This window comes from Solanum dulcamara, chromosome 4 (genome assembly GCF_947179165.1).
Source record: "Solanum dulcamara chromosome 4, daSolDulc1.2, whole genome shotgun sequence".
NCBI lineage: Eukaryota > Viridiplantae > Streptophyta > Magnoliopsida > Solanales > Solanaceae > Solanum > Solanum dulcamara.
In genome coordinates, this window is record NC_077240.1 from 26055015 (window position 1) to 26082192 (window position 27178).

At 39.0% G+C, this 27178-nt stretch overlaps 2 protein-coding genes and 1 long non-coding RNA gene across 3 annotated transcripts; all 3 read left to right on the plus strand.

The window, feature by feature from the left end:
* Nucleotides 1-6455: 6455 nt before the first annotated feature.
* LOC129887126 (uncharacterized) lies at nucleotides 6456-9490 on the plus strand. Its single transcript, XR_008766293.1, has 3 exons — nucleotides 6456-7325; nucleotides 7789-7865; nucleotides 9091-9490. It is a non-coding gene; the product is annotated as an uncharacterized LOC129887126 (long non-coding RNA).
* An 8929-nt stretch (nucleotides 9491-18419) lies between these two features.
* On the plus strand, nucleotides 18420-24238 carry LOC129887127 (GTP-binding protein SAR1A). The gene is made up of 3 exons (XM_055962086.1): nucleotides 18420-18663; nucleotides 18725-18856; nucleotides 23717-24238. The coding sequence occupies exons 1-3, from the start codon at nucleotides 18535-18537 to the stop codon at nucleotides 24035-24037; spliced, it is 582 nt and encodes a 193-aa protein (XP_055818061.1). The 5' UTR covers nucleotides 18420-18534; the 3' UTR covers nucleotides 24038-24238.
* Nucleotides 24239-24910: 672 nt separating this feature from the next.
* On the plus strand, nucleotides 24911-26162 carry LOC129884904 (uncharacterized). Its single transcript, XM_055959173.1, has one exon. It carries the CDS (start codon nucleotides 25200-25202, stop codon nucleotides 25785-25787), a length of 588 nt encoding a protein of 195 aa, XP_055815148.1. The 5' UTR covers nucleotides 24911-25199; the 3' UTR covers nucleotides 25788-26162.
* Nucleotides 26163-27178: the final 1016 nt, after the last annotated feature.

Below are 27178 nucleotides of genomic sequence, written 5' to 3' on the forward strand. Positions count from 1 at the left end.
GGGTGAGCCTCTGGGTCTCAGTCCCAGCCTCGACCCCTAAGTCACCACTAGATCGATTGACTCTTAGAGATTCTGGGTTTGGAAATGATATAATACTTCGGCTCCTAACATCGCAGATTCTTGGTTCCTAGCCTTGGTAGTTGTAGCTATTCTGTGTACTCGGCGGGCTTATGGGGGTTCGTCCGAGTTTTTATTTAACTTGCGCACGAGTGTCCCGGTTGGGCTTATGGGGGCCCAGTTGGGTATAGTTAGCTGTAGCTTTCATAGGTAGTACTTTTTTTTCCTTTTGATGCTTATGTTGACTCCTATTTAGGCTATTCTTCTTTTTCATATTGTTTTTACCTTTTCTGCTCAGTCGGCCTATGATGCCTACTGGGTACCTGTTGTCTTGGTACTCATACTACACTCTGCATCTACTTTCGTGATGCAGGACCGAGCACCAGTTATCGCCGTGGATAAATCAAGCCTGTTGCAGTCAACTTCGGAGACTAGGGTGAGTACTTGGCGTTTTTAGATCATTCTTGTCTCCTTCAGCATGGATGGCCCGTCTTTTGCCTTCTGAGACTAGCCAGTTGTTTTATATCTTTTTGGTCCACTTTCGGGACTTGTACTCGTATTTTATTTTGTAGCAGCTCTGTACTTGTGACTTCCAGGTTCTGGGAGGGATCTTTAGTTGTTTAAAACATGTTTTGGTTTACTTCCGCTTATTCATTCTGTTTACTTTTATAATTCAATGCTCTTATATAGTTTTTGCCTTCAAACACATTACTTGAAGTTCCGGGTTGACGGGTTGGCTTACCTACTAGAGGGTTATAGTAGGTGCCATCATGACCTACGAAATTGGGTCGTGACAAGTTGGTATCAGAGCCCCAGGTTCGTTGGTCTCACTTGTACAGAGCTAACGTCTAGTAGAGTCTCGCGGATAGGTGCGGAGACGTCCGTAACTTATCTTCGGGAGGCTACATGATGTCATTAGGAACATTCTCTATGTTGTATCATTTCGTGCAGTGTTGTGTCTTATTAATTCTGTGAAATCTCATTTGTTCCACTCACTCTTTCACAGGAATGGTTCGTACGCGCGGTACCACCGGTAATGATAACGCACCAAGGCCCGGCATGCCTAGAGGTCGTCCTCGTGGGACAGGTAGGAGAGCAGCACCAGCTCCCAACCCAGAGATAGAGCCAGAGCTGGTAGAGGATCATCAGGACGCTCCTATTCCTACTCAGCCAGAGGGACCACCACCACCAGCACAGCCTCCAGCTGCACCAGTTATGACCCCTGCACTACAGGCAGCGATTGTGCAGCTCCTCACGGCTATTGGAGTTGTACCACAGGCCCCGACCCCAGTATCAGGCATACTAGCACCGCGGGATCCGCTTTTTCAGCCAGTACCTGAGGTTCAACTGCCTCCACCAGTTGTTGCACCCCCGCCAGCAGTTCCAGAGGGTATGATGTCATTACAAGATCAGAAGATGTTAGGGATATTTCAAAGGCTATCGCCCCCGATATTTTCTGGAGCCACTGGCGAGGATGCCATGGAGTTCTTGACTACCTGTCAAGAGCAGCTCCATTCCTTGGGTCTTGTGGAGTCCAGAGGCGCCGACTTCACTGCTCACCAGTTTAGAGGGGCAGCCAGACAGTGGTGGCGCTCTTATTTGCAGTCCAGACCAGCTGGGTCACCACCATTGACATGGGCCCAGTTCTCAGAGGCTTACTTAGCTCGATACATCCCTAGGAGTGTTCGGGACCGACTTCGGGATCAGTTTACTCGGTTGGAGCAGGGCCACATGACGATTGCAGAGTACGAGGCTAGATTTCATCAGCTTTCCCGACATGCCACTATGATTCTACCTACTGAGGAGGAGCGGGTACGATGTTTTGTACGTGGATTAAGACCTTACCTGAGATTGGGGACCGAGCACCTTGTTTCTGCGGGCCGCTCTTTTCTGGATGTGGTGGATCATGCCCGTACGATCGAAATTATTCATCGCCAGGCCCAAGGGGGAAGCGATAAGAGACCCAGGCATCAGGGTAGCTTCAGTGGGTCACATTCTAGAGGCCATGATAGTTATGACAGGCCCCGCCAGCGGTTTCAGCAGGATAGGTACCAGCAGGGTCAATCCAGTCGGCCGATTCAGGCCGCTCTACCAGCAGTTGAGAGTAGTCAGCCCCGTTCGGGGGGTTCCATCGCAGAGCAGAGCTTGAGGGGATTGAGTCCACTTTCTTCCTACCGCGGACGAGTTATCACGGGTCGCTCAGCTTCAGGATGTTTCGATTGTGGCTCACTAGAGCACTGGGCTAGAGAGTGTCCCGGCCGGGCTAGACCGTTGGCAGTAGTACCACCTCCACCAGGAGGTATAGATCGGGGTCACGGCCGTGGCGATGGTCAGCAGGGTATTCGGGGAGGTTCCCGGGGAGGCAGGTCAGGTGGTAGGGTGAATGTTCGTGGGGGAGGCCGACAGGGCCACTTCTATGCTGCTCCGGCGAGGGCAGAGGCTGAGGCATCAGATGATGTTATCACAGGTACTATCCTTATTTGTCAGCAGACTGCTTCAGCTTTATTTGATCCAGGTTCCACGTATTCCTATGTGTCTATATATTTTGCTCCACGTTTGGGTATTCCTTATGAGTCACTTGAGGTCCCATTACATGTTTCGACCCCGGTAGGGGATTCTTTAGTAGTGGATCAGGTTTGTAGATCCTGTGTGGTGATTATACAGGGGCATGAGACTCGGGCAGATCTTATTTTACTTGATATGCTGGACTTCGATGTTATTCTGGGCATGGATTGGCTATCCCCTCATCATGCGGTTTTGGACTGTTATGCCAAGACCGTTACATTAGCCATTCCTGGTATTCCCCCGGTCTTGTGGCAGGGTGTTTATAGTCGCTCACCGACTGGTATCATATCCTTTATGCGAGCCCGACGGCTAATTGCATCCGGGTGCTTAGCATACTTAGCTTATGTCCGTGATGTGTCCAGCATGGCCCCTACTATTGATTCAGTTCCTGTGGTTAGGGAGTATACTGATGTCTTCCCTACTGACCTACCTGGTCTACCCCCAGAGAGAGATATTGACTTTGCCATAGATTTGGAGCCGGGAACTAAGCCTATTTCTATACCACCTTATCGTATGGCCCCTGCAGAACTCAAGGAGCTCAGCGTGCAGCTTGAGGATCTTCTAGGTAAGGGATTTATTCGCCCGAGTGTGTCGCCGTGGGGTGCGCCTGTCTTATTTGTTAAGAAGAAGGATGGGACTATGCGGATGTGTGTTGATTACAGGCAGTTGAATAAGGTGACGGTGAAAAACCGTTACCCCATGCCCCGTATCGATGATCTATTTGATCAGCTTCAGGGTGCGATCATGTTTTCTAAGATTGACTTGAGGTCTGGCTACCATCAGTTGCAGATTAGAGCAGCTGACATTCCTAAGACTGCTTTTCGCACTCGTTATGGCCACTATGAGTTTCTTGTGATGTCGTTTGGGCTTACTAATGCCCCCGCAGCTTTTATGGACCTTATGACTCGAGTATTCAGACCTTATATTGACTCCTTCGTGATTGTATTCATCGATGACATACTGGTATACTCAAGGAGTAGGAAGGAGCACGAGCAACACTTGAGGGTTGTGCTCCAGACTTTGAGAGATCAGCAGCTTTATGCTAAATTCTCAAAATGCAAGTTTTGGTTGGAGTCTGTGGCATTTCTGGGACATGTGGTATCCAGAGAGGGTATCAGAGTGGATCCAGCGAAGATTGAGGCTATTCGTGGTTGGGCTAGGCCCACATCTGTTACGGAGATTCGGAGTTTTGTTGGATTGGCTGGGTATTATAGACGATTCATTGAGGGTTTCTCTACCATTGCAGCCCCATTGACCCGTTTGACCCGCCAGGATGTTCCCTTTGTGTGGTCCGAGGAGTGTGAGTCGAGCTTTCGAAAGCTTAAGGATTTGCTTACCACCACTCCTGTTCTGACTCTGCCAGTTGAGGGAGAGATCTTTTCGGTATATTGTGATGCTTCTGGTATAGGTCTTGGGTGTGTACTAATGCAGCATGGCCGGGTTATTGCTTATGCTTCCAGACAGTTGAAAGTGCACGAGCGCAACTACCCCACCCATGACTTGGAACTAGCGGCGGTAGTTTTCGCGCTCAAGATATGGAGGCACTACTTATATGGAGTCCATTGCGAGATATATACAGATCACCGTAGCTTACAGTACATTATGAGTCAAAAAGATCTTAATTCTAGACAGCGGCGTTGGATTGAGCTACTAGCCGATTATGACATCTCTATTCTTTACCACCCGGGCAAGGCAAATGTAGTAGCGGATGCCTTGAGCCGGAAGACGGAGAGTATGGGTAGTTTAGCTTACTTGTCTGCTACAAAGCGACCCTTAGCCTTGGACATCCAGTATTTGGCTAATCGGGTGGTCAGGTTGGAAATCTTAGATTCCGGACCGATTTTGGCTTTTGTGGGAGCACGATCGTCTTTATTGGACCAGATTCGTGGTCGACAGTTTGAGGATGGAGAATTGGTAAAGCTTCGAGAGTTAGTATTACGAGGCGAGGGTGGCCAGGCTTCTATAGATTCGGATGACATACTACGGTTCGATGGTCGCCTTTGTGTTCCCAGAGTTGGAGACTTCATTCAGTTGATCCTTCACGAGGCCCACGATTCTAAATATTCTATCCATCCAGGCACCGCAAAGATGTATCGAGATTTGAGACAACATTACTGGTGGAGCGGTATGAAGAGAGATATAGCTGAGTATGTATCCCATTGTTTAAGTTGCCAGCAGGTTAAGGCGGAGCATCAAAGGCCTGGTGGACTCTTTCAGAGATTACCCATTCCCGAGTGGAAATGGGAACGAATTACCATGGACTTCGTGATGGGATTGCCTCGATCATCCAGGGGTAATGATGGTATTTGGGTCATCGTTGATCGATTGACCAAGTCAGCGCATTTCTTACCAGTACGGTCCACTTTTACTGCAGATCGTCTAGCTCGAATTTATATTCAGGAGGTGGTCCGTCTGCACGGGGTACCAATATCCATTATATCAGATAGGGGATCTCAATTTACTTCCAATTTCTGGAGAGCCTTTCAGAGAGAGTTGGGCACCCGGGTTGATCTTAGTACGGCATTTCATCCACAAACCGACGGTCAGTCAGAGCGTACTATTCAGGTTCTGGAGGATATGTTGCGAGCTTGTGTATTAGAGTTCAAGGGTCATTGGGAGCAGTACTTAGCTTTGGCAGAGTTTGCGTACAACAACAGCTACCACTCTAGCATTCAGATGGCCCCATTTGAAGCCTTATATGGTAGGCGTTGTCGTACTCCGGTTGGTTGGTTTGAGTCTTCAGAGCCTAGGCCGCACAGTACCGATTTACTTCAGGATGCCATAACCAAAGTTCGGGTTATTCAGGATAGGTTAAGGACAGCTCAGAGTAGGCACCAGAGTTATGCTGATCGCAGGCGTCGGCCCTTGCGCTTCGAGGTAGGAGATCAGGTGTTCTTGCGGGTGTCGCCCTTGAAGGGCGTGATGAGATTCGGCAGGCGGGGTAAGCTTAGCCCTAGGTATATCGGGCCGTTTGAGATTCTGAGGAGAGTTGGAGAGGTTGCTTATGAGTTGGCTTTGCCACCAGCATTTTCAGCTATACACCCTGTTTTTCACGTTTCTATGTTGCGCCGGTACATTCCAGATGAGTCTCATGTGCTTCAGTATGACTCTGTTGAGTTAGATGATCGCCTGACTTTTGTTGAGGAGCCAGTTGCTATTCTAGCCAGAGATGTTCGCCAGCTTCGTTCTAAGTCCATCCCTGTGATTAAGGTCCAGTGGCGCCATCGTCCGATCGAGGAGGCTACATGGGAGACCGAACAGGAGATGCGGGAGCAATTCCCCAACTTATTGGACCCTCCAGGTATACTCTTGTCCTTACTTTCGCGGACGAAAGTTCTTTTAGTAGTGGATATTGTAATGACCCTCAAGGTCATTTTTTTGAAATTTTTGTAAAATGACCATTTTACCCATCCCTTTAGATGCCCCGAGTCATTTCTAATTGTTATCGGGTGTTGATTTTTAGAAAATCCTATGAAAAGTTAAGTCCTTGGAAATTTTGAGTTTCATAAGTTTTAAGTGTTAAAAAGTGGTATTTGGGGTCAATCGGAGCTACAGATCTCAGAACGGAATTCCGTCGATTCCAGCAGCTCTGAAATGTCTAAATTGGGTTAGGAGACTTTACGGAATCAGTTTTGGAGCTGTAACGAAGATTTGAGGCCTTGAATTGAGAATTTGAGGAACTTTAAGCCAAGGTTTGACTTTGGTCAACTTTTGGAGTTTCGATGCTCGGAATGGAATTCCGACAACTCCGCTGGATTCAGGAGATGGTTTTTGGTCTAGAAGAAGTGTTGGTTGAATTTTTAGAGGTCCCGAGTCCATTTTGGTATTTTAAAGGCCTAAGTTAGTTTAGTTGCGACTTTTTGAGTTTTGGGCTAACGAAATCTCGAATTCAAATTCTGATGGTTCCATCAGCTCCGGAATGACCAAATTAGGCTAGTAGCACTGTTGGAATGACTATCGAGTCAATCAATACGAGTTTGGGGCTATTTGGCACTTTTGACTTTGAAACTTAGCCTATAGTTGACTTTGGTCAACATTCTTGGAAAATGCGCTCGAATAAAAATTCTGACAGCGCGGTTAGGTCCGGAATGTTGATTTTGGTCTAGAACGACCCTTCGTTCGCTTTTTGAGGCTTCCGGACTAATATCGAGGCATGTTGTGGAATATGACTTAAAATGACTCTTGGGTGTGGGACCCACTTTTTATTAAAATGATCTCGTATGGAAATTCTGAATGCGCCATTGAGTCCGGAATATCGAATTTAGTAGGGTAGCATATCTGGTTTATTTTTATCGGATTCCGAACGAATTCCGAGGGTCCATTCGGAGACTTTAAATTGTGGTAAAAACCAGAAAAAATCTGCAGCAGTGCAGAATATTTTCAGATTTTCTCCTCAACTTTGAACCCTCATTTCTTGAGTTCTAGAGCTCCAAATTGGGTGATTCAAAAGGCAAAATTGTGAGGTTTTTCGTGGAGAATGCATTGGAGAAATTGAAAACTGATTTGGAGTATTCGATTCTGGTAAAAATCGTGATTTTATTTGCAGCAGTATCCATTTTCGGAATGGATTTTTGAAGAACTTTGACAAGTTATATCTTGACCAATATAAATCCGATTTGGGTGATTCCAGAGGCTATCTTGCGTGGAAATTTAAGGAGAACATCGTGGAAGTTTCAGAATCTATTTTTGGCACGTCGTTCGAGGTAATAAATTGATTTTAAGCAGCAGATTTAGTCATTTTCGGAATGAAATTTTGTTGAAATTTGAAAGAGTGTATCTTGGTCAATATAACTCCGTTTTGAGTGATTCTTGAGGCTAGATAGTGGGGTTTTTCGCAAGGAACGACATGGTATAATTTGTTTTGATTGACAGTATGTCGTTTTTGAGAAATCGACGTGTAAAGAGGCTGCCTTATATCGTTTTCTTAGTTTAAAAATGTGGGAATTGATTTTTGATCGTCTTACGTACTTTCCCACCCCGAATTATGTTATAAATCTAATTTGTGTGATTGGGGTGACGTTTAGAACCTGTTTTGGGGGTCAAATCTGGAATTTCGTATGTGGGCCCCACAATTCCCGTTTTCGACCCCAAAATTGGTCCATTTCCAAAAATTATGAAATTAGTGTCTAAACGACCGTATCGACGTTGTGGTTCTATTTTTGACAGCTTGGCAGCGTTCCGAGGTCGTTCGAAAGGGAAAAGCTCCAGCACAGTGATTTGGAGCCCGCGTGTTTGGCCTACAGGTAGGCTACGGTTTACCTTTCTTTAGATTGAGCCGAAATGTGTGAAAGCATGTTGAAATAGTTGGAATTTGGGTTGGGTAGTTTGATTGTATATCTTAGGCGTTAGAAATCATGCTTTAGGCTTATTATCGGGTTTTCGGATATTTAGAAGCATGTGTATCTTGTCGTTATTTGTTAAGTTTTATAAGTAGAGTTGAATGAGCATGTTATTGATACAGTGGGGTATGTTGGCCTTAGTATAGGATGTAAACTTGCTTTAGATGTCCCGGCGTCGCTCCGGTAGACTTAGATCCTTGTAGAATGGTGTAGCGGGCTAGTGCCTAGTAGTTTGGCCTTAGCTAGGCGTTACTCTTGCTCTTAAAAATACCATCATCCATAACTCGATATAATCTTGACTTTTGTAAGGCGTCGGCAGCACTAGATTTCGTGATCGTTGACTTTGGCTCCGGTTTTAGTTTTGATGGCATATTGGTTGACTCATTGGAAATGAGATTCTCGGTACTATTATTGTTTAGTTGGAAAGGAGAATATTCGGCACCATAAGATAAAATATCTGTGAGTATCCGGGTACCCAGTCCCGGCCTCCATTCTGAATTATCGAGGAGCATCCGGGTACCCAGCCCCGGCCTCCGTCGACTTGGTAGTATGACGAGCATCTTGGTATCCAGTCCTGGCCTCGATCATATCGATGTGTTATGGCGAGCATCCGGGTACCCAGTCCCGGCCTCGACCGTACTTATGTATTATGGCAAGCATCCGGGTACCCAGTCCTGGCCTTGACCACTTTGAACATACGGGTGAGCCTCTGGGTCTCAGTCCCAGCCTCGACCCCTAAGTCACCACTAGATCGATTGACTCTTAGAGATTCTGGGTTTGGAAATGATATAATACTTCGGCTCCTAACATCGCAGATTCTTGGTTCCTAGCCTTGGTAGTTGTAGCTATTCTGTGTACTCGGCGGGCTTATGGGGGTTCGTCCGAGTTTTTATTTAACTTGCGCACGAGTGTCCCGGTTGGGCTTATGGGGGCCCAGTTGGGTATAGTTAGCTGTAGCTTTCATAGGTAGTACTTTTTTTTCCTTTTGATGCTTATGTTGACTCCTATTTAGGCTATTCTTCTTTTTCATATTGTTTTTACCTTTTCTGCTCAGTCGGCCTATGATGCCTACTGGGTACCTGTTGTCTTGGTACTCATACTACACTCTGCATCTACTTTCGTGATGCAGGACCGAGCACCAGTTATCGCCGTGGATAAATCAAGCCTGTTGCAGTCAACTTCGGAGACTAGGGTGAGTACTTGGCGTTTTTAGATCATTCTTGTCTCCTTCAGCATGGATGGCCCGTCTTTTGCCTTCTGAGACTAGCCAGTTGTTTTATATCTTTTTGGTCCACTTTCGGGACTTGTACTCGTATTTTATTTTGTAGCAGCTCTGTACTTGTGACTTCCAGGTTCTGGGAGGGATCTTTAGTTGTTTAAAACATGTTTTGGTTTACTTCCGCTTATTCATTCTGTTTACTTTTATAATTCAATGCTCTTATATAGTTTTTGCCTTCAAACACATTACTTGAAGTTCCGGGTTGACGGGTTGGCTTACCTACTAGAGGGTTATAGTAGGTGCCATCATGACCTACGAAATTGGGTCGTGACAAAGAATTAATTTATTTAGAATTTAAGATTTAGATAAAACTCAACTATAACTCAATTACAATGAATTTAAATATTGGGTGCATGGACGAACTCAATCCAATGCTATGAAAGCCTTACATACCTTAAATCTGAAGCGTTACTCCGAATTAGAACACTCTTGGACCCCTAGCCTTTTCTTCTCGCTGAAGCATTTTGTGTACTACCCGGAGTATAAGAATCACAGGAATAGTATTTTTATACTACTAAAACTAAAACTATATTTGAGAATGAGTAAAGAAGTATATAGAGAGAAGAGTTGCTTAAGAAAGCTTGATGAATAAAATGAGGAAATAAGGTGGGTATTTATAGGTGTGGAGGAGGGACTTAACAATAAATAAAATTAATTACAAAGGATGATCTTAAAAATTCAATAGAGTATTTTGATGTCATGAATGGTGTCAAATGGTTCTAGATCTTTCTATGGTAGGTGAGATGAGATCTCTTTTAACGGAATATCCATTTTCGAAGCTGCGTTTGAACAAGATAAATTTTTTATTAGGATTTAGTGTCTAATAAGAATTGTAGATATAAAAGTCTAGTTTCAGTTAGTTCAAGAATCATCCAATTTGGAGCATGCTACATCGAGATATGAATTTTATTCTACAAATACTCCATTCCGTCACAACACTATATCTTGCAAAGATTAATTTATTTGATCTACTTAAACTCCGAACCTTAATATCTATGAAAGTTGTAGGTAATAATGTTATGGTTACTTAAAAATTTGAATCACCTAATTTGGACTATTCTATGAAACGTTATGCCCAAAATAGAGAGACATTATCATTTTCGTCGAGAATTGAAATACCGACATACAATGTTTTAGGGGGTGTTACACGTACATTCCACGTACTGACTTCATTTGACCTTCATCATTTTATGATGTAGATACAGGTGTTAGAGATCCTCAACAAGCGCATCGTTAAAGATCATTATGTTTCAGTTATTTGGTGAGTCCTTTTTGTATTCAGAGGAACTCTTTATCCTTTTATTACTATTGAGTGTTATGTTTCTTTTGAGGTAGCCATGGACATGTCATTGGCACTGTCTAATAGTATTAGAGGCTTCGTAGATAGAGTTTGATGATGTAATCGGAGTAGTTCTCCTTTGAAACTATTTCTTCTAAGGATTATTTTTTTTTCTTTAATGTTAATGATGGCAAGCCCACATTAGTATTCTTAAGTCTTCCACTGATGAACAAATGAGTGATGAGACCAAGTGGTTCTCTCAAAGGCCAAAAATGGTTTCTGAGTGCCGGCCACGCCTAGAGTACCCTCTCGGGGCGGGACAAACTTGGTATTAGAGCATAGAGTTCAAGAGTCCTAGGGTGTCTATGAAGCCGTGTCTAGTAGAGTCTTGCTTATAGGTGTGTCGTGTACCACACTTATAATCACGAGGCTATAGGACATTAGGAAAGTTTCCCTTCTTTCATGATATATGTTGTGCGATAAAACATACTCTAGGTCTTTTCCCCTAACAATTGTTTTTTGCGATTTTCAGAAGATGCCTTTAAAAAAATTCTAATCCTAAGGGGGATTGATATTAATGAAGGTGGTACTCTTGTACAAAATGGTTTGGAATCATCATTGGAATCGGATGTAAAAGCAAGGCAAGATATGGGTCCAGTATTAGTTAAATAAAAGAAATTGGTGGTTGATAACAAGTTTGAAGTTCTCACAAGGGGGGGATAGAGTGCCTAGTTATCAAGGTCATTTGGTTGTTCTAATGTTAATGATATTAGGCGAGTCATGATACATAGATAGAGAGCGGCGGTTCCGTATAGTGATGATGTTGGCATGCTTATTCCATTTAAGGTTATAGATATGGAAGAAAAGCTAGATGGATCTTGTTGTGTGCATTAGCTAGGTAAGAGTATATTGGTATGCCTTTGATAGGATTTAATACAAATATGGATGTACAACTGCTAAGGTAGGCATGGAAATTCTTAAGTGATGTTGACTTCAAGGGAGCAGTAAAGTGGTTAAAATGGTAGGCTTGAATGTGTGGTTGTAGATAGGTGAGTGATTATAGTAGGCTATTCATGACTTCTTGTTAAGTATTTCAAATGAGTGTATTAGGATGGTTATAGAACTAGTCTTGAATGTGGCATTGATGGCATGCAGGTAAATGTACAATGAATTGGGTATTTCTTTATTAGGTCTCGTGGTTTGTTGAATATGGTAATAAGGGGTAGTACTCTTGGAATTGAATTTCGTATAAAGGTATAGGGCCTTAAAGGCTTTTTTTGTAAGGATGTCTATGAACATGATTTGTCATTAGAGTTAGCCTCAGTTCATCTAGATGTGGATGGTCTAAGGAGTTATATCTTGATGGAGGCTCATAATTCTACATACTTCATTCATCCTGAATCGATGAAAATGTATCAAGACTTAAAAGAGTTCTATTGGTGGGGTGACATGAAGAAGGACATAGCAAGGTTTGTGTCCGAATGTCCGAATTGCCAACAAGTGAAGGCCGAGTGTCCTAGCCCAATAGCGAGGGTAGAAAATGATACATGACTCGACAAATAAATGTGGATATATTTTACGCATATTAGCCTCAATCTCCTAAGTGGACTCCTCAATAGGATGATTCCTCCACTAGACCTTCACATATGTAATCTCCTTTGACCTCAACTTGCGAACTTCCTGTCTAGAATAGCTATAGGCTCATCCTTATAGGACATATTCTCATCGAGTAAGACTGAATCCCAGCGAATAATGTAGTTCCCATTACCATGATATTTCTTTAATATAGACACATGAAACACCGGGTGCACTCCGAAAAAACCTGAAGGCAAAGCCAATTCATAGGTCACTTCTCCAACACGCTTAAGAACTTCAAACGGTCCAATATACTTCAGACTGAGCTTACCTCGCTTACCAAACCTCACCACACCTTTCAAGGGTGAAACCTTCAACAACACTTGATCTCCCTCCATATACCCTATGTCTATGACATTTTAGTCTGCATACTCCTTCTACCTATTTTGAGCTACTAGAAGATTCTTTTGAATGAGTTTCACCTTCTATATCGATTCTCTCAAAATATTAGTTCCTAAAGGTCTCACCTCAAATAGATCAAACCATTAAATTTTTTTTATGGGAAACGGGCCTTGCCAGGAGATTCCCACCCTCGTGAGACTAGGAGTTGAGCCGCTTACCTCCAAGGCTTATTATAGATAACAAACAGAAAATATAAGGAGGGGGACATAAACCTAACCTCCAATCCTATGATGGTTCATAAGTCGGCTAACCCACTAAGGTCGGCCAACTCATCCCCGATATACTAAGGTGCCTTCTAAATATAAGAAAAGAGAAAGACCCTATGGGAGGACTCCTTTCTATTTAAAATATCTAGAACAACAATAAATGAGGGGGACTCTCCCCTTACATAAGCGAGAATAGAAGAAGACTACCTATTCGTATTCAATTAAGCTATACTCTAACCAAGACATAGCTAAGTTGAAAAAGAACAAGTATGCATCGTAGATGGAATATAAATTGACTAACTAATTAAGGTCGTTCGACTAATGTTCCAAACTATGAGGAAATAAACATAGAAGATAAAGCTCACAATATATCTTTGTTTGTGTGTGACCAATCATATGCTTGGTGGAACTTGTTGCTGAGTGTTGTTCTTCTCAGCAACCTTTGGTTGTGTGTGATGAAGTTGAACTCCAAGACTGCTGCAACCTATTTGTATTGGAAGAACTTCAAGGAAAGCTCAACTGCTGCAGCTCAAAAGGTATTACAGGTGCTCTTGTTATTGGATTGTACAGCTCTTTGAGCAACTGTAGGTAGTCCTTGGCTTCTGTAGGTACTGGATGGCTGGTGTAAAGTACATTTGGAAGTTTGGATATGGTGCAACTGCTGCAGTTGAATTGCAGGTCTACTGAAGTTTGTTGCAGCTCTGTATGAAAAGGACTATGGTCCTTGGGTAGCTAAGTCCCCATGAGACAAAATCCAAAGCAAGCTTGTTGTAGGTTGCTCCTTCTCAACAAACTGTATCTTCAATTGGATGTTGCAGTTCTGCAGATACCTGCACAGAAGAGGCAAAGAAAGAAAACTATACTAGTCTATGAAAGCAATAAATGAGGAAGACTCTCCCTTTTATAAAGGTCCTGACTATGATATCTTCAAAGAAGTTATAACTATGAGTAGAGATAGCCAATTTGAAGAATAAGTTAGAATATTAAGATTATGGAGAGCTTCATGGTGGTTTCTTGATCCTTTTGAGTCTCCTTCTTCTAAAGCATGCCATTTCCAATTTCTAACTTAAGATATGACCTTGTTTCTTTGAGAATATCTTGCTTAGAGAAGTAAATTTGTGGAGCAGAATATTTGTGGCTATGTTTGGATAGAGTATCAGCTGTAAAGTTGGCTTCTCTATATGTGTGAGTGCTCTTGAAGACATGGAATTGATGGCTGATGTTCTGCAGCTTCTGAAAGTACTCCTTGACAGTCCATGGGGGCTTTGCTAGCTGATTTAGCCATCTGATTAGCAACTCTAAGTCTACTTCCAGGACCACTCTTGTATATCCCAATTGAAGACACCAAGATAAACCAAAGATGATTGCAAGTATCTCTGATTGGTTGTTTATGCATTCTCCAAAAGGGACTGAGTAAGCAAAGATTAGGTCACCTTTAGAATTTCTGAGCAGTCCTCCCCTTCCTATGTTTCCATGATTGTTGAGTGCACTGCCATTAGTGTTCAACTTCACCATGTGAGATGATGGTTTTCTCCAATAGAAAATGCTAACTTTGATCTCATGAGTACATTTGTCTACTAGAAGAACGATTTCCTTCCAACTAGTTGGCTAATTGATGTAAGGGTATGCAATATTCAGCAGGTTAGAGGTGTCTTTGAACACTGAATATTTCACTCTTGACAGATTAGATTGCTTCCCACTATATTTGATAGCACATCTATTTTTCCAAAGGTTCCGACATATGAAAATGAGAGTTGCTTGTAAAATGAGTTTGTGAGCCTCATTCTTGTGTTTTGAGGTCCACCACCTCATTAACAAGTTTCTAAGAGGTGTGTACTCCTTATTTATGCCCAAAGCATCATCAAACACCTTTCAAATACTCTTAGCAAAGTCTCCTGCAACAAAGATGTGGTCTATAGCAGTAATAGCACCGTGAAGGATTCTTTCCAACGTTGGTTAATTTCTCATTAGTGGGTAGTTTTCCTCTAAGAGTTCTCCAAACTAGAAATGAACATTTGAAGGGTATTAGCTTGTGCCAAGTGCATGAATTAATCATAGTCTTGGTTCTTTTTTCTTTGATAAGGTCCCATGCAGTAGAACACTTAAACTCCCTACTGCTATTAAGCTTCCAGCATGGTTGGTCTTGTTTGAGTGGTTGGTGGTTGATGTGAGTTGCTAAGATGGTTCGTACAAGCTGAGAAGGGGCCTCTTTAATGATCAGATTTGTATTCCATTGGCCATTGTTGATAAAAGCTAAAACTTGAGTGTTATTCAGTCTGCAACTGTTAGGAATGAAGTTTGCTAATAGACCTACTCCAAGCCAATTATCCCACCCAAAAAGGCAAGAACCTGATTGAACTTGCCATTGGATATAGGGTTCTATGCTGTGCTTATTGCTCATGAGGTGCTTCCAAGTCAAAGACTGACCTGTGTGCCATTTTTTGGTGATGATATTGGCCCTCTGGCAGTATTTTGCTTTAATGAATTCTCCCCACAAAGTGTTCTTAGTTCTAAGCACCCACCATTGTTTGTATTGAAAGGATTTGGCCACATCAGCAATTTGTCTTACCCCTATGCCCCCCATCATAAGGAAAACTGAGGTTCTTCCATGGGGACCAGTGATACTTCCTTTTATCATTTTTCCAACCCCCCCAAAAATTAGCAGTGATGCTTTGTATTTGTTTAATGGTGGTTGCATGAGGAGTACTAGCTGATAGTAGGTAAATTGGCATGGCTTGGATTACATGCTTGATAAGAATAGTTCTTCCCCAATAACTTAGGATTTTTGCATGCCATCCAGTGATCCTATTTACCACTTTTGCAATAAGATCAGAGTAATAAATAACTTTTTGCCTACCAATGTATATAGGACACCCCAAGTAAGTTATTGGACTATTCTTTTGGTTGAAACCTGTAATTCTCTTGATTCTCAACACAGTAGCCTTAAATGCATTGGAAGGAATCATGAAGTGATTTTTGTGTTTGTTGATCAGCTGTCCAGACATCCTTTCATAAGTAGTTAAAGTCTCCATAATAAGGGTCAATGTCTGTTTTCTTCCAGATGCAAAGATGATGATATCATCAGCAAAACTTAGATGGTTGATCTGAGGACCCTTTTTTTTCCATAAAGAAACCATGAAATCAAACTTACCCAATGTCCTTGAAAGACCAATCACAAAATTCATTGCAATCCTTTCCAACTTCCATTCAAGAATGGGCATTCTCTGAAGTGTCCCTCCAGGTCTCTAGTGCTCATATTTTACTTACTGACAATTCAGAAAATGGAAAACAAAATCAGCAATGTCACATATTATACTCCACCAATAATGTTATTCGAGATCACGATACATCTTGATTGCACCAGAATGTATAGAGTACCTCGAACTGTGAGCCTCTATAAGAATAATTTGAATCCTTCACGTGCTGATTTTAAGTGTATTACACTCACCATGTCATGTCAGCAAAAAGTGTCAAAGTGACACATTGAGACCTTATAAGAGGGCTCTAAAATGAACAAAGCCCAGTTAGGTATCTAAGTGAAAATTGGTGCGAATTTTAGGAGGCCACTGATGGGTTCAACCTTTAAAAAATGAGGCTCAATGATATAGCATGCCAACTAGGAGAGAAAAAGACCTTTGAGGTGTTTAGTATCTTTTGAGAAAAATAGTGATATTTGAGTGATTTTTTATCCTAAATGAAATAAAAGTGATACCAACATCTACTATATACATAAAAATTAATTTTAAACATTATACATAGTGTATTTTTCTGCTGAAAGGGGTTGAATGACCCCCTCAGCCCTACCTAACACCGCCCCTAATTTCAACATCCTCATTTTTCGAACCTACATTTCATTCATTCGCTCCAATTCAATATGTAACATTCTTGTCTATTTCTCCATTTTCTTGAATTTGGTCATCTCTTGAAAACGACTAGTGTATCAAGTCGATATGCGATTTTCAAATGTTCCATATGGCAATATTATATAAAAAATAATTTTTTTAATGGTTTCCACAAATTATAAGATTTCTAAATTTATAAAAAAGTACAACTTTTAAAACTCAAATTACATATTCAAACTTCAAATCAACCTTCAGCTAAACTAATGGTTTCAAACTCATATCCAGACGCTACTAACGTTAGGCAACTAACAGAGAATACTTTTTACCTTTAACACCAACAACTATGAAGTTTACCTTTCAAAATTCCAATTTAGAGTTTGTTAAATATTTTCAGTTATGTTAACATTTAATAATGGCCAAAGCTCACTTCCTCCGTTTCAAATTAAGGGTTCGTTTGGATTAACTTATAAGTTACTTATAAGCTGTTTTCAATTTTTTCGAATGTTTGTCTCGCTAACTTAAAGTCATTTTATGTTTAAAATAAGCCCCAATAAATAATTGAGTTTGTTTGGATGAACTTATTTTAAGCAGTTTATAAGTAGAAAACATCTTATAAGTTAAAAAAAACAATTTAGGCTCCACCTATTTTTTTAAAAAACTTATAAGCAGTTTTTAACTTATAAGTTACTTAAAATAAGTCTATCTAAATAGGCTCTAAATGTTGTTTTAAACTTAAACATATTCTTTAAGAAAATTACTCATTTTTAGAAAATATAATATTTTATTTACTAATTTACTTTTAATAAAAATCTTTAAAATGTAATTCTTTGAGTAGTTTCTTAGTTACATAAAATTTTATTTATTTTAAAAGAGTAAAATTGTAAAAACATCACTAATACATTGTTGATTATTTTAAATACCACTTATTTTGGACTAAAATGAAAAAAATACTATTTATTTTAAACGGTGGATATAATAAATATTCGACAAACACATTATAAGTATAGAGTACTTATTTTTGATAAAATTATAAAATTAAATCTGGCAAAAATAAATAAATTTAAGAAATCATTTTAAATCTATCTCAAATATAAGCTTGTAACGTCCCAAACAAAGTAAATGTTTAGACTGACATCCCTTTAAAAAATGGGATAATTATAGGAGATAGTTATTCGGTCATTTTAATTATCAAAAAATGGTCATTCGATGTATATTCATGTATATTTGGTGTATATTCATGTATACTCAGTGTATATTTCATATATAGAATGTATCATAATGTATATGTTATGTATAAGTAGTCTATATTATATAATCAGTGTATACTTTCTATAACTTTTGCAATTTATATTGTATAGTTACTGTATATTTTCTATAATATTTGACTATTTTTTTGATAAATAAAACATGATAATATTTGTTGTAAATTAATTATTTTATTTTATTTATTTGTAACTATCCCTTAAAGAAATTAGCTAAATAACACTAATCAAAGAATAATTTGTCAATATTATCTTTTTATTTCTTTCCAATTTTCTTTAAAATTAAAATTAGTTGAAAAATTCATTTAAGAAGGTTAATTTTGAAAAAAAGTATATTAATTAATATAAGTTTTTTTTTAAAATATTTATTTTGAAACATTGAGAAAACGTTTGGTTTATTCTAGATTGGGGGGCGTATTATTTTCTCCGTGAGAGGATAGTACAAATTTGTCTTTTAACACAACTCCCAAGGACTGATTGATAAACAATACATATCCCGAGGACTGAGGAAAATTAAACTTTTTACATTTTTAAAAAATGATTTTTAGAGAAATATAACACGTGAATATTAATTAGTCTAGGGTAGATCCCAGATCTGGTGGAGAAGCAATAAAACTAGAACTGAGATCTCCCCATACCAATCGCAATCGGCGGCAAAGAAAAGTAAGATGTTTGTCTTGGATTGGTTCTATGGCGTTTTGGCTTCTCTAGGGTTATGGCAGAAGGAAGCTAAGATCCTTTTTCTCGGCCTCGATAATGCCGGAAAGACTACTCTTCTTCACATGCTCAAAGACGAGGTACTTTGTTCTTTTCTTCAACTTTGTGATTTCCTCTTTTCTAACTGTTTCGATTTTACAGAGATTAGTTCAGCATCAACCGACTCAGTATCCGACATCGGAAGAACTCAGTATTGGAAAAATCAAATTTAAAGCATTTGATTTAGGAGGTCATCAGATCGCTCGACGTGTCTGGAAAGATTACTATGCAAAGGTAATCAAATCGTTTCTGCATCTAAGTCTAATTCATTTTGCGGATTAGTTTTGATTAGCCACTAATTTATTTGCCTAGGAAAGGTATATTATTTAGTTAGTGGAATGAAATGGATGTGAATTGAGCAGAATTAATAATAAGGATATGTGGAGCGACATTAAATAGTTTTTGATTGAGGAATTATATGAAATATATGTGTTTATATGCATAGATAACATATCTATGTGTTCGCCCGTGTGTGTGTGTTAAATGCTGTCAATATTGGAATATATCTCAATTTAAGTGTTTGTGGTGTAGAGTTACTGAGTTATTATTATATCGCTGCTGCATTTGAAGAACCAGTCACTTTTACTGCTTTACTACTATGAGGAATTAAATGAAATACTTCAAAGGACCATTTAGTACGTCTCATTCAAAAGATCCGGTGCTTAATGTCTGTTATATTGCAAGTCAAATATTTTTGCTTATTCTTGCTGAGTTTGAGAGTTATCTAGTTTGAAGTTTTACGTCATTTGTTCCTTTAGAGTTAGTTTTTCTTTAGAAAATTGCACATGGATAATATTGGAGTTAATACATCAATTATGTCGGAGGTAGTGATTTGGATGAGTTAGTACCGTAGGTTGAAATAGTGGTTTGATTACACTTATTGTGACGTCTCTTGATGATGATCACTAAAAGGATTAGAAAAGGTCAAATTCCATCAATCCTCAGTAGTATGAACGCTTTAATTTTTGATTTGGTCATTTAATTCCCTGCAGTTTTTAGTAATATTAGAAAGGAACATTTTTTACTGTAAATTCCAGCAACAGTTTCTATACAATTACTATTTGACAAATGGATACTTTCTCGTCTGAACCAGTGGTTTGGGGTTGTCCTAAAAAAGACACATCATGGATTAAGAGAGGACAATCAACTTATAAGTCACCCAATCCAATTGTCTCCTTCTCATGTGGGATTTGACCAGGACAAGGAGCTTAGAAAATGTCATCTCGCCGTCATTCCCAAATATGGGTCATTTGTATTATGGGACTGGACAACAAGTTCCCTTGAGGTATTGTCCTGCCTTCACATGTGTTATGAAGTGTTTTGTCCTTGAAGAAACCTCTCACTAGTTGACAAAGGATGGGAAGTGTCTAAGCTGCTCGATCCCCGTCTTACAATAATGAGACAAGGTCCAAAGATAGTGGCATCAACAAGGACATTCTACGCCCTTAATCAAGCATGCTTTATGTGACTAGGAGGTTATGGGTTCAAGCCTTGGAAACAGCCTCTGATAAAAATGCAAGGTAAGACAGACTGCGTACAATAGACCTTTGTGGTCGGGTCCTTCCCCGGACCCTGCACATAGTGGAAGCTTAGTGCACCGGGTTGCCCCTTTAATCAAGCATGCTTTAGAGAAAGATGGTGAGATCTGAAAAAATATGAACCAACTATCAGATTATCATTCTTTCTGGGCACTACAGAAGAGGTGATTATCTTCTTATATACGTATATCTATGACCCAACTTGGATCGTCTATGCAAGATGTCATGGAAATTAGAATTTTGTAGTTATTGAGATATGACTCTCTTTTGAATTATGTTATAAATTACAAAAAGTAGACAGTAAAAGACTACTTTTGTCAGGTAAAAATTTAATTCCTTCAGTAGTATGATTGCATGAAAATATGTTTTCCTATAGTTGCATCTTGCAGATGTGAAACTACTAGATTCGCAACAATGAAACAAGTGAAGTTTAAAGGTGAACTTATGTAAGGTCTTCTTTGAAATACTAATTAAAGAGCTAGATTAGAAATTTATCATAAATGCCTTCTGTAGAATTTAATATACTGGAGATACTGTCTTGGTTTTCCTTGTTTCTCCTCCCTTGTTCTTCTCTCTTAAGCCGAGGGTCTTTCGGAAACAGCCGCCCTACCTTTTAAGGTGGGGGTTAGGTCTGCGTACACTCTACCCTCCCCAGACCCCACATGGTGGGACTATACTGGGTTTGTTGTTGTTGTTGTTGGAGATACTGTCTTGATGTCAGGATTGTTTCAATTCTTACATTACCTGAAGGGGTTTAAGTGACTGATACAAAAATGAGAGGGTTCAACTCCTGAGCTAGTTGAATTATGAGCACGGCGGACTTTAATTTTTCTTCTTATTATCTATGAAATAGGCTGTTTCCTCCGTTGCTTTTTATAAGTAGCAATACCTCCCAAGTTGGAAATGATGGTGAATACAAGTCCCAATTCCCAAAGTGTAAAATTGGGATATTGATAGAAGTTTAAAGATACTGTCTTTTTGACTTGAAGAATATAGAGCTGTTATTTGTTAGCATCTAGCCTTCTTTAAAAGACCCCTGTAGAAGTCATTTGATAGTGAGAGTTCATTTAGAAAATGGGCTTCTATAACTGGCTATATTAACCGTCTTAGTTCCCTACATGTCAGAAGGGATTGCATGCATTAGCATGCATCAAAGTCCAAAATCCTTATATTCATGCAGTAGTATGTGTTTCCTTCAAGTCATGCCTAGTATTATATGGGTAATCTCTAGTCTTATATGGATTTATTAGGTAATGTGCGAGATATAGGATATAGTTGGGAATCTTTGCATGAGTTAGAAAACAAGATGTGGATCGAGTGGTTTTATGGCAAAGAAAACCAAGATATAGTGGAAAAACATGGAATAGTGGAAATATTTGTCAAGACATGATAAGACAAGAGGTAGTAAAGCAAGCTTGACAACCACAAGTTGGTCTTTTCTTCCATGACAAGGCAATTCTGACAGCTCCAAGGTGATTTGGTTTATAATGATCTTTCTATTGCCTGAAAAATCATCTGGAATATGTAAGATGATGAGCTGTTATTCTGGAGTTGCAAAAATAGAGTGTTGATCAAGTTATAGTGCAGCGACGTATTCTCTAACTCCCTTTAGATATGTTGGATTAGTGTAGGCATGTGTCCATGTGCTGTTTTCTTGGAAAAAAGGCAGTTTATAAGAGGTAGTTCAGTGATGATGCTTTTTGCTCTACAGGTAGAAGATCAACCTCATACAAGTAAGCATAATTTTTGAAATAGTTTTTGAAGAAGTAGAAGAACATGTCAATACTTGCTAGGGAGTGAACAAGGTTGGAAGATGAGTGGACATTAAAAGGTCAAGCCACTTTTTCCTACACCAAAATTATCCATTAAAATCCTTTGTTTTCTCACTAAAATGCAAAGCCTTTCTTACAAGGCCACTATCTTTTATTCACCACGTGTTACAAAATTTTCACTAATCCATGTTCTCCTATTGTCTCTTCCTTACCATGTCTTGATAAAGATTCTTGCTATACCACATTCTTCCACTCTCTTGGTTTCCTTTGCCATAAAAATCTCACTTTTCCATTCCTTGTCCCTAGCTCTTATCATAAAAATTACACTATCCATGTCTTGTTCTCTAGTTCATGAAAAGATTCTGCACTCTATTCTATGTCTTGTTCATCACCTAATAAATCTCTTCAATGTAAGAGATTTCCCACAACTAGTTGTCTAACACTAATTTTTATGTACAAATGTTCTTTATGTGTTATCTTGACTTGGATTGTGGAAAACTACGTCATGTTTTTCTCATTCTACTTATTTATGTAAATTTATTGGTGCAAGATGTAGGAGTTTTCCATCCCCTGTTTAAGGGAGCCTTTGTAGCCGTTGGTAGATCATCTTGTAAAAATTATGTTGTAATAAAAATGTGTTATAGCTAAACTCTTGCTTTTCTTTCTTTAAAATATGAGAGGTTGATCTTTATATGAGTGTTAAATATATATCTGATATGTGTTTATTATCGTGCATAAGTTTCGGAGTTAAAGCTAAGCCCAACAAATTGTAGTGCCTTTGTGAGGTGGACAAGCAACCCATGTAGGAGGGCTTTTTGCTTTAATAATTTATCTACTGAAATTTTTATCATTCTACGATTCTGGGTACTACACTCCTCTGTGTGGTCAATACACTTGATTGATGTGGAATTTTTTCTAGATTATGGATTCATTAGAAAAATTGTTGATAAATTAGAACTCCTTTTGATTTTATCCAAAAAGGGAAGAAGGAAGAGCACAAATTCTTCTGGAATATACAGCCAACTCTAATTTTAGCTACATCTTCTTATATGAGATCTTCATGGTTTCAGAAGAAAAGTTTTTGGTAATTTAAAACTCCTCTATTATGCTAGACTCGATTCCCAGATTAGTGATAGACTGATATCTTGTAGGTTATTATTCCCTCTTTTTCTACTTAGTTTTCTATCGACCTCTTCTCAAGTTGTATAACTGTTTCTGGCTGGACATGAGATTTAAAATATCGATTTAAACTTATTTACTATGTTAGTAATAGTGAAAGAAAATGTAACAAGGGATGGTTAAAACAGCTAGAGAAAACATCACATTAAAGTTCAAAATTTTGTTTAACCAATTTGGATTCTCCAAAGTCTTAATAAAATGTAATGATATGGAACATTTTGAAACTTCCTAAAAGACAAGTGTGCAATAATTTATGTGAGATTCATATGTTTCTCCCAGCACTTATGATACGAGAATTGTACAGCTTAAACCTGAAAGCTATACGTGGATTACATGTGCATTCTGATGGACAAATTTGGTAAGTTTGGGGGTTTAGAGCCTAATAGAATAGATGAATTAACTTATATACAGTCATTATTACAGTTCTTCATTATTTATTCTTTTCCTCCTTGTGTTATCTTACACTTGATGTTTATGGCAATGCTGCCCGTCATGTAGCTGTTACGTTTTATATCATTGGAGCCTGCTATTCTTTTTCGTGCTTTTCATCATGTTTTTAACTTGATGTGAGCATTCTCTTAATAAGTATGAGCTACATTTTGCAGGTTGATGCTGTTGTATACCTGGTAGATGCTTATGACAAAGAGCGCTTTGCTGAGTCAAAGAAAGAATTAGATGCACTGCTATCTGATGAGTCCCTAGCGACTGTCCCCTTCCTCATTTTGGGAAACAAAATAGACATTCCGTATGCTGCCTCGGAAGATGAGTTGCGTTATCACCTTGGCTTGACTGGTGTCACTACTGGCAAGGGTAAGGTGAATCTAGCTGACTCTAGTGTTCGTCCCTTGGAGGTGTTTATGTGCAGTATTGTACGCAAAATGGGTTATGGTGATGGCTTTAAGTGGGTTTCTCAATATATTAAGTAGTTTATATCATTTGCATATGTACCAGAAGTTGAATCAGAATTTGTCCTCTTTTATGCTTTCGTACAACTATTTTTTCCCGCCTGGAAAAGATGGAATCTGTTCATTTGTTCTCAAACTGATGAGGTCTGTTAGTACTTATAAATTGTATGCATTGAGCATCGATTTAGTGTGATGAGAAGCTATTTATTGTTTGGTGTAAAATTTACCTACAGCTGGATCATTGTCAAACTCCAGATTATTGGCTTCCTACTGTTAGGGACCCATACTTATCTGCTTATTCTTCAGCAATTATCTATCTGATAATTTGTTTCTCTTGTCTTGAACTTTAGTGCTCACCTCTGTTCAGAAATCAGAATATTGCTAGAACTATTAAAATCATTCGGTTATGCTTACCTTTACTTTATGGCAAACGAATTTGTATGCACATATTTTGGGCTAGTGTGTGAGAATTATGTAATTAGGATTCTCTCTATCTATATAATTCTCATCTACATAATTGTACTCTATTCTGTGCCTTGAAATTTTGAGTCTTATGACACAAGATTGCGTTTTATGAAAAAATCTATTACGTTTAAGGGATTATGTGCAACTCAGAATGCCTGCATATTGTCCCTTGACATCGAGAATTGAAATTATAAGCTGGGATTTTCAATTAGGATTTTCTTCCGATTTACCTTTTCCAATAACTAGGACCACAACTTTGAGATGAATCAGTTGGAAATGTAGTTGATTTTTTGTTGAACGGTTCCTCATTTCTTGACTTGCTCTTTTTTGTTAGGTAAGACTCTTTCTATCTCTAGTACAACTCCCTTTGAAATTTAAATAATTGCGTGTTTTGGATTGTATGCTCAAAGCTTCATGAGATCATACAGTAAAGAGGAGCAGGTCAACTAGTTTTATCTCTAAAAGAGATCCTTTAATTTATTTCCTTTTTCGACATTCTTTGGAGTCATTACCACCAAGTCCACCGTAATGTCTCTCACAAAATCACAAGATGGAGCGGTTTAACAAACTTCCATAGTTCAAAGCCCTCCATTCTTAAATATATCTACTTTACTATCTATTATATTAATGCCCATTAAAAACACCTCCTTTTATTTATTTCCTATCTCCATAACTCATCTTAAGTAGACTTCTACAACCATCACCAACAAACTCCAAAATGGGAAATTCCATTCCACAGGGCACAAGCAGGGTTATTTTTTCAGATGGAACGGTTCATTGTTATGACAAGCCTTTAACAGTTGCAGAGTTGATGCTGGAACATCCCCAGCAAATGGTGGTTGAATTCAAGCCAATCGCTGATGGGAAAAGGCCGATTCCATTGCCTGCTGATATGAAACTGGAGAAGAACAAGGCTTACATAATGCTTCAAATAAGGAAAGGCAAACCATCAAGCTTGTCATCTGAAGAAGCGCGGAAAATTCTAACAAAAACAAGCACTATGCTCAAGTCCAAGTCTCTGTTAGCTTCTTATACCGGGTTTTTGCCAGTATTTGCTCGTATATGTCCAGCAGCAGCATCGTTGGGGAATGGTCGCGATCATGTTCTTAATTCAGACAAGAATCTTTACTTGTTGAAGAAGAAGGAAGAAGAGGAAGAAGGATCTAAACGCGATTATTTCAGTGATATACTTGAAGGAAGGCCTGAATTCTTAAGCAGGCAATTGTCAGGAAAAGGATGGAAGCCCAGTTTAGATACTATTAAAGAGAAGAGCATGCAAGCAAAAATTCGTCATTGGTTGTTTTGAGGTCCGTCTTTGTCCAATCAAATGCTGCCATGTCATCTTTCCATCTTTGTCCTATCAAATGCTGCCATGTCATTGTTTCTACGTCTTTCGTGATCTCCCCACTGTAGTTTTTCTGTATGTTTTTTTCCCCCCTCTTTTAAATTCCATGGTAGGATTTCATCCATTGATCCACCTAGTATCAAGACATGGTGTGGGTGAAGTCTTGTCAATGCGTAATTTGTAGCTTTCAATGCATGGTGTGATAAAGTGTTGTAAATGTGTGTTGATCTGTCCTGGTAACGTATCTAAAGTTGGAATTAAGAAGAAAGGGAAGTCGTAAATCAACTAATGAAGAATTAAATACTCCTAGCATGGTGGTAATTAATTAATACTACATTTGAGGTGCTACGCGTACATTTATTAGACTTTGTCAACCAAGAGTGATCACACATGCAACTTGATATTTAGATTTACGTTTTGAGTAGCTCTTCTTGGTTCCATTTTAGTAAAAATATATTTAATCAGACGAACGAATTTCTAGTTAGACCAATTCAATCCAACTATCTATATAAATTCGTCTAAAGTAGCAATTGTTACTCCTCCTGTATTAAGGTCAACAAACCAAAAATAATAAAGATGAAAATAAAAAATAGTATCTGAGTCCATAAAATTCACTGTGTGTCCTTAAGGAATTTAATTCCCTCACTGTATCTGAGGTTATGGATTATGACTATTGTTAAAACTTATGCATAAAAAACTATGTGATTTGTAAGTAAGAATTAATTGCATCTAGATAAATAGGTTCTCCTTTGAACTTTCCGTAGTGAACATATATCGGATATACTCGGTCAATCAGTAGATTTGATATCTTTGAATCGTCGAGCTTTGGTGTATGCCTAGACAACATAAGTCATACAATCAACCCTTTAACTGTTTTTTGTTCTCATTGTTTTGTTCGTTTCAGTCATGAACACTTCTTGGTTCATAAGTGCATAGAGAACTGGCCTTATTGGATTCTCCTTGAAGCGGCTTACACTTCACACTTACATATGTGATATCTAAGTGTGTTATCCCATAGAAACACAATTTGATATGCCTTGTCTCAAACTTAGATATCATTAAAAGGTCCTAATGTCTTATCCTTGTTACTGAACATTGTCGCATCATGAGAATGGATCATAAAAATTATTTTGACAATGTTGAACCGTTATCAATGACTTTGTTTGATTTCCTTGAACCTAGATCTTGGGATCTCTAGTCTTCTAGATAAAGTTACCGCCACGATGATTTGTCCTCGGCCATAGTCCCATTCCCTTTGATGATCGCTCAACTCCCTCTCTAGTTAGGCCTTTTGTAAGTGGATCCAACACATTATCCTTTGAATTTACATAGTCAATTGTGATAATTCCACT

What these genes read in the sequence shown, in the direction of transcription:
- LOC129887127 (XM_055962086.1), top strand. Translation starts at nt 18,535, where the DNA reads ATGTTTGTCTTGGATTGGTTCTATGGCGTTTTGGCTTCTCTAGGGTTA. An exon ending in TTCACATGCTCAAAGACGAG is followed by an intron (nt 18,664 to 18,724) that starts GTACTTTGTTCT and finishes TCGATTTTACAG; the next exon opens with AGATTAGTTCAGCATCAACC. An exon ending in GGAAAGATTACTATGCAAAG is followed by an intron (nt 18,857 to 23,716) that starts GTAATCAAATCG and finishes TACATTTTGCAG; the next exon opens with GTTGATGCTGTTGTATACCT.
- LOC129884904 (XM_055959173.1), top strand. Translation starts at nt 25,200, where the DNA reads ATGGGAAATTCCATTCCACAGGGCACAAGCAGGGTTATTTTTTCAGAT.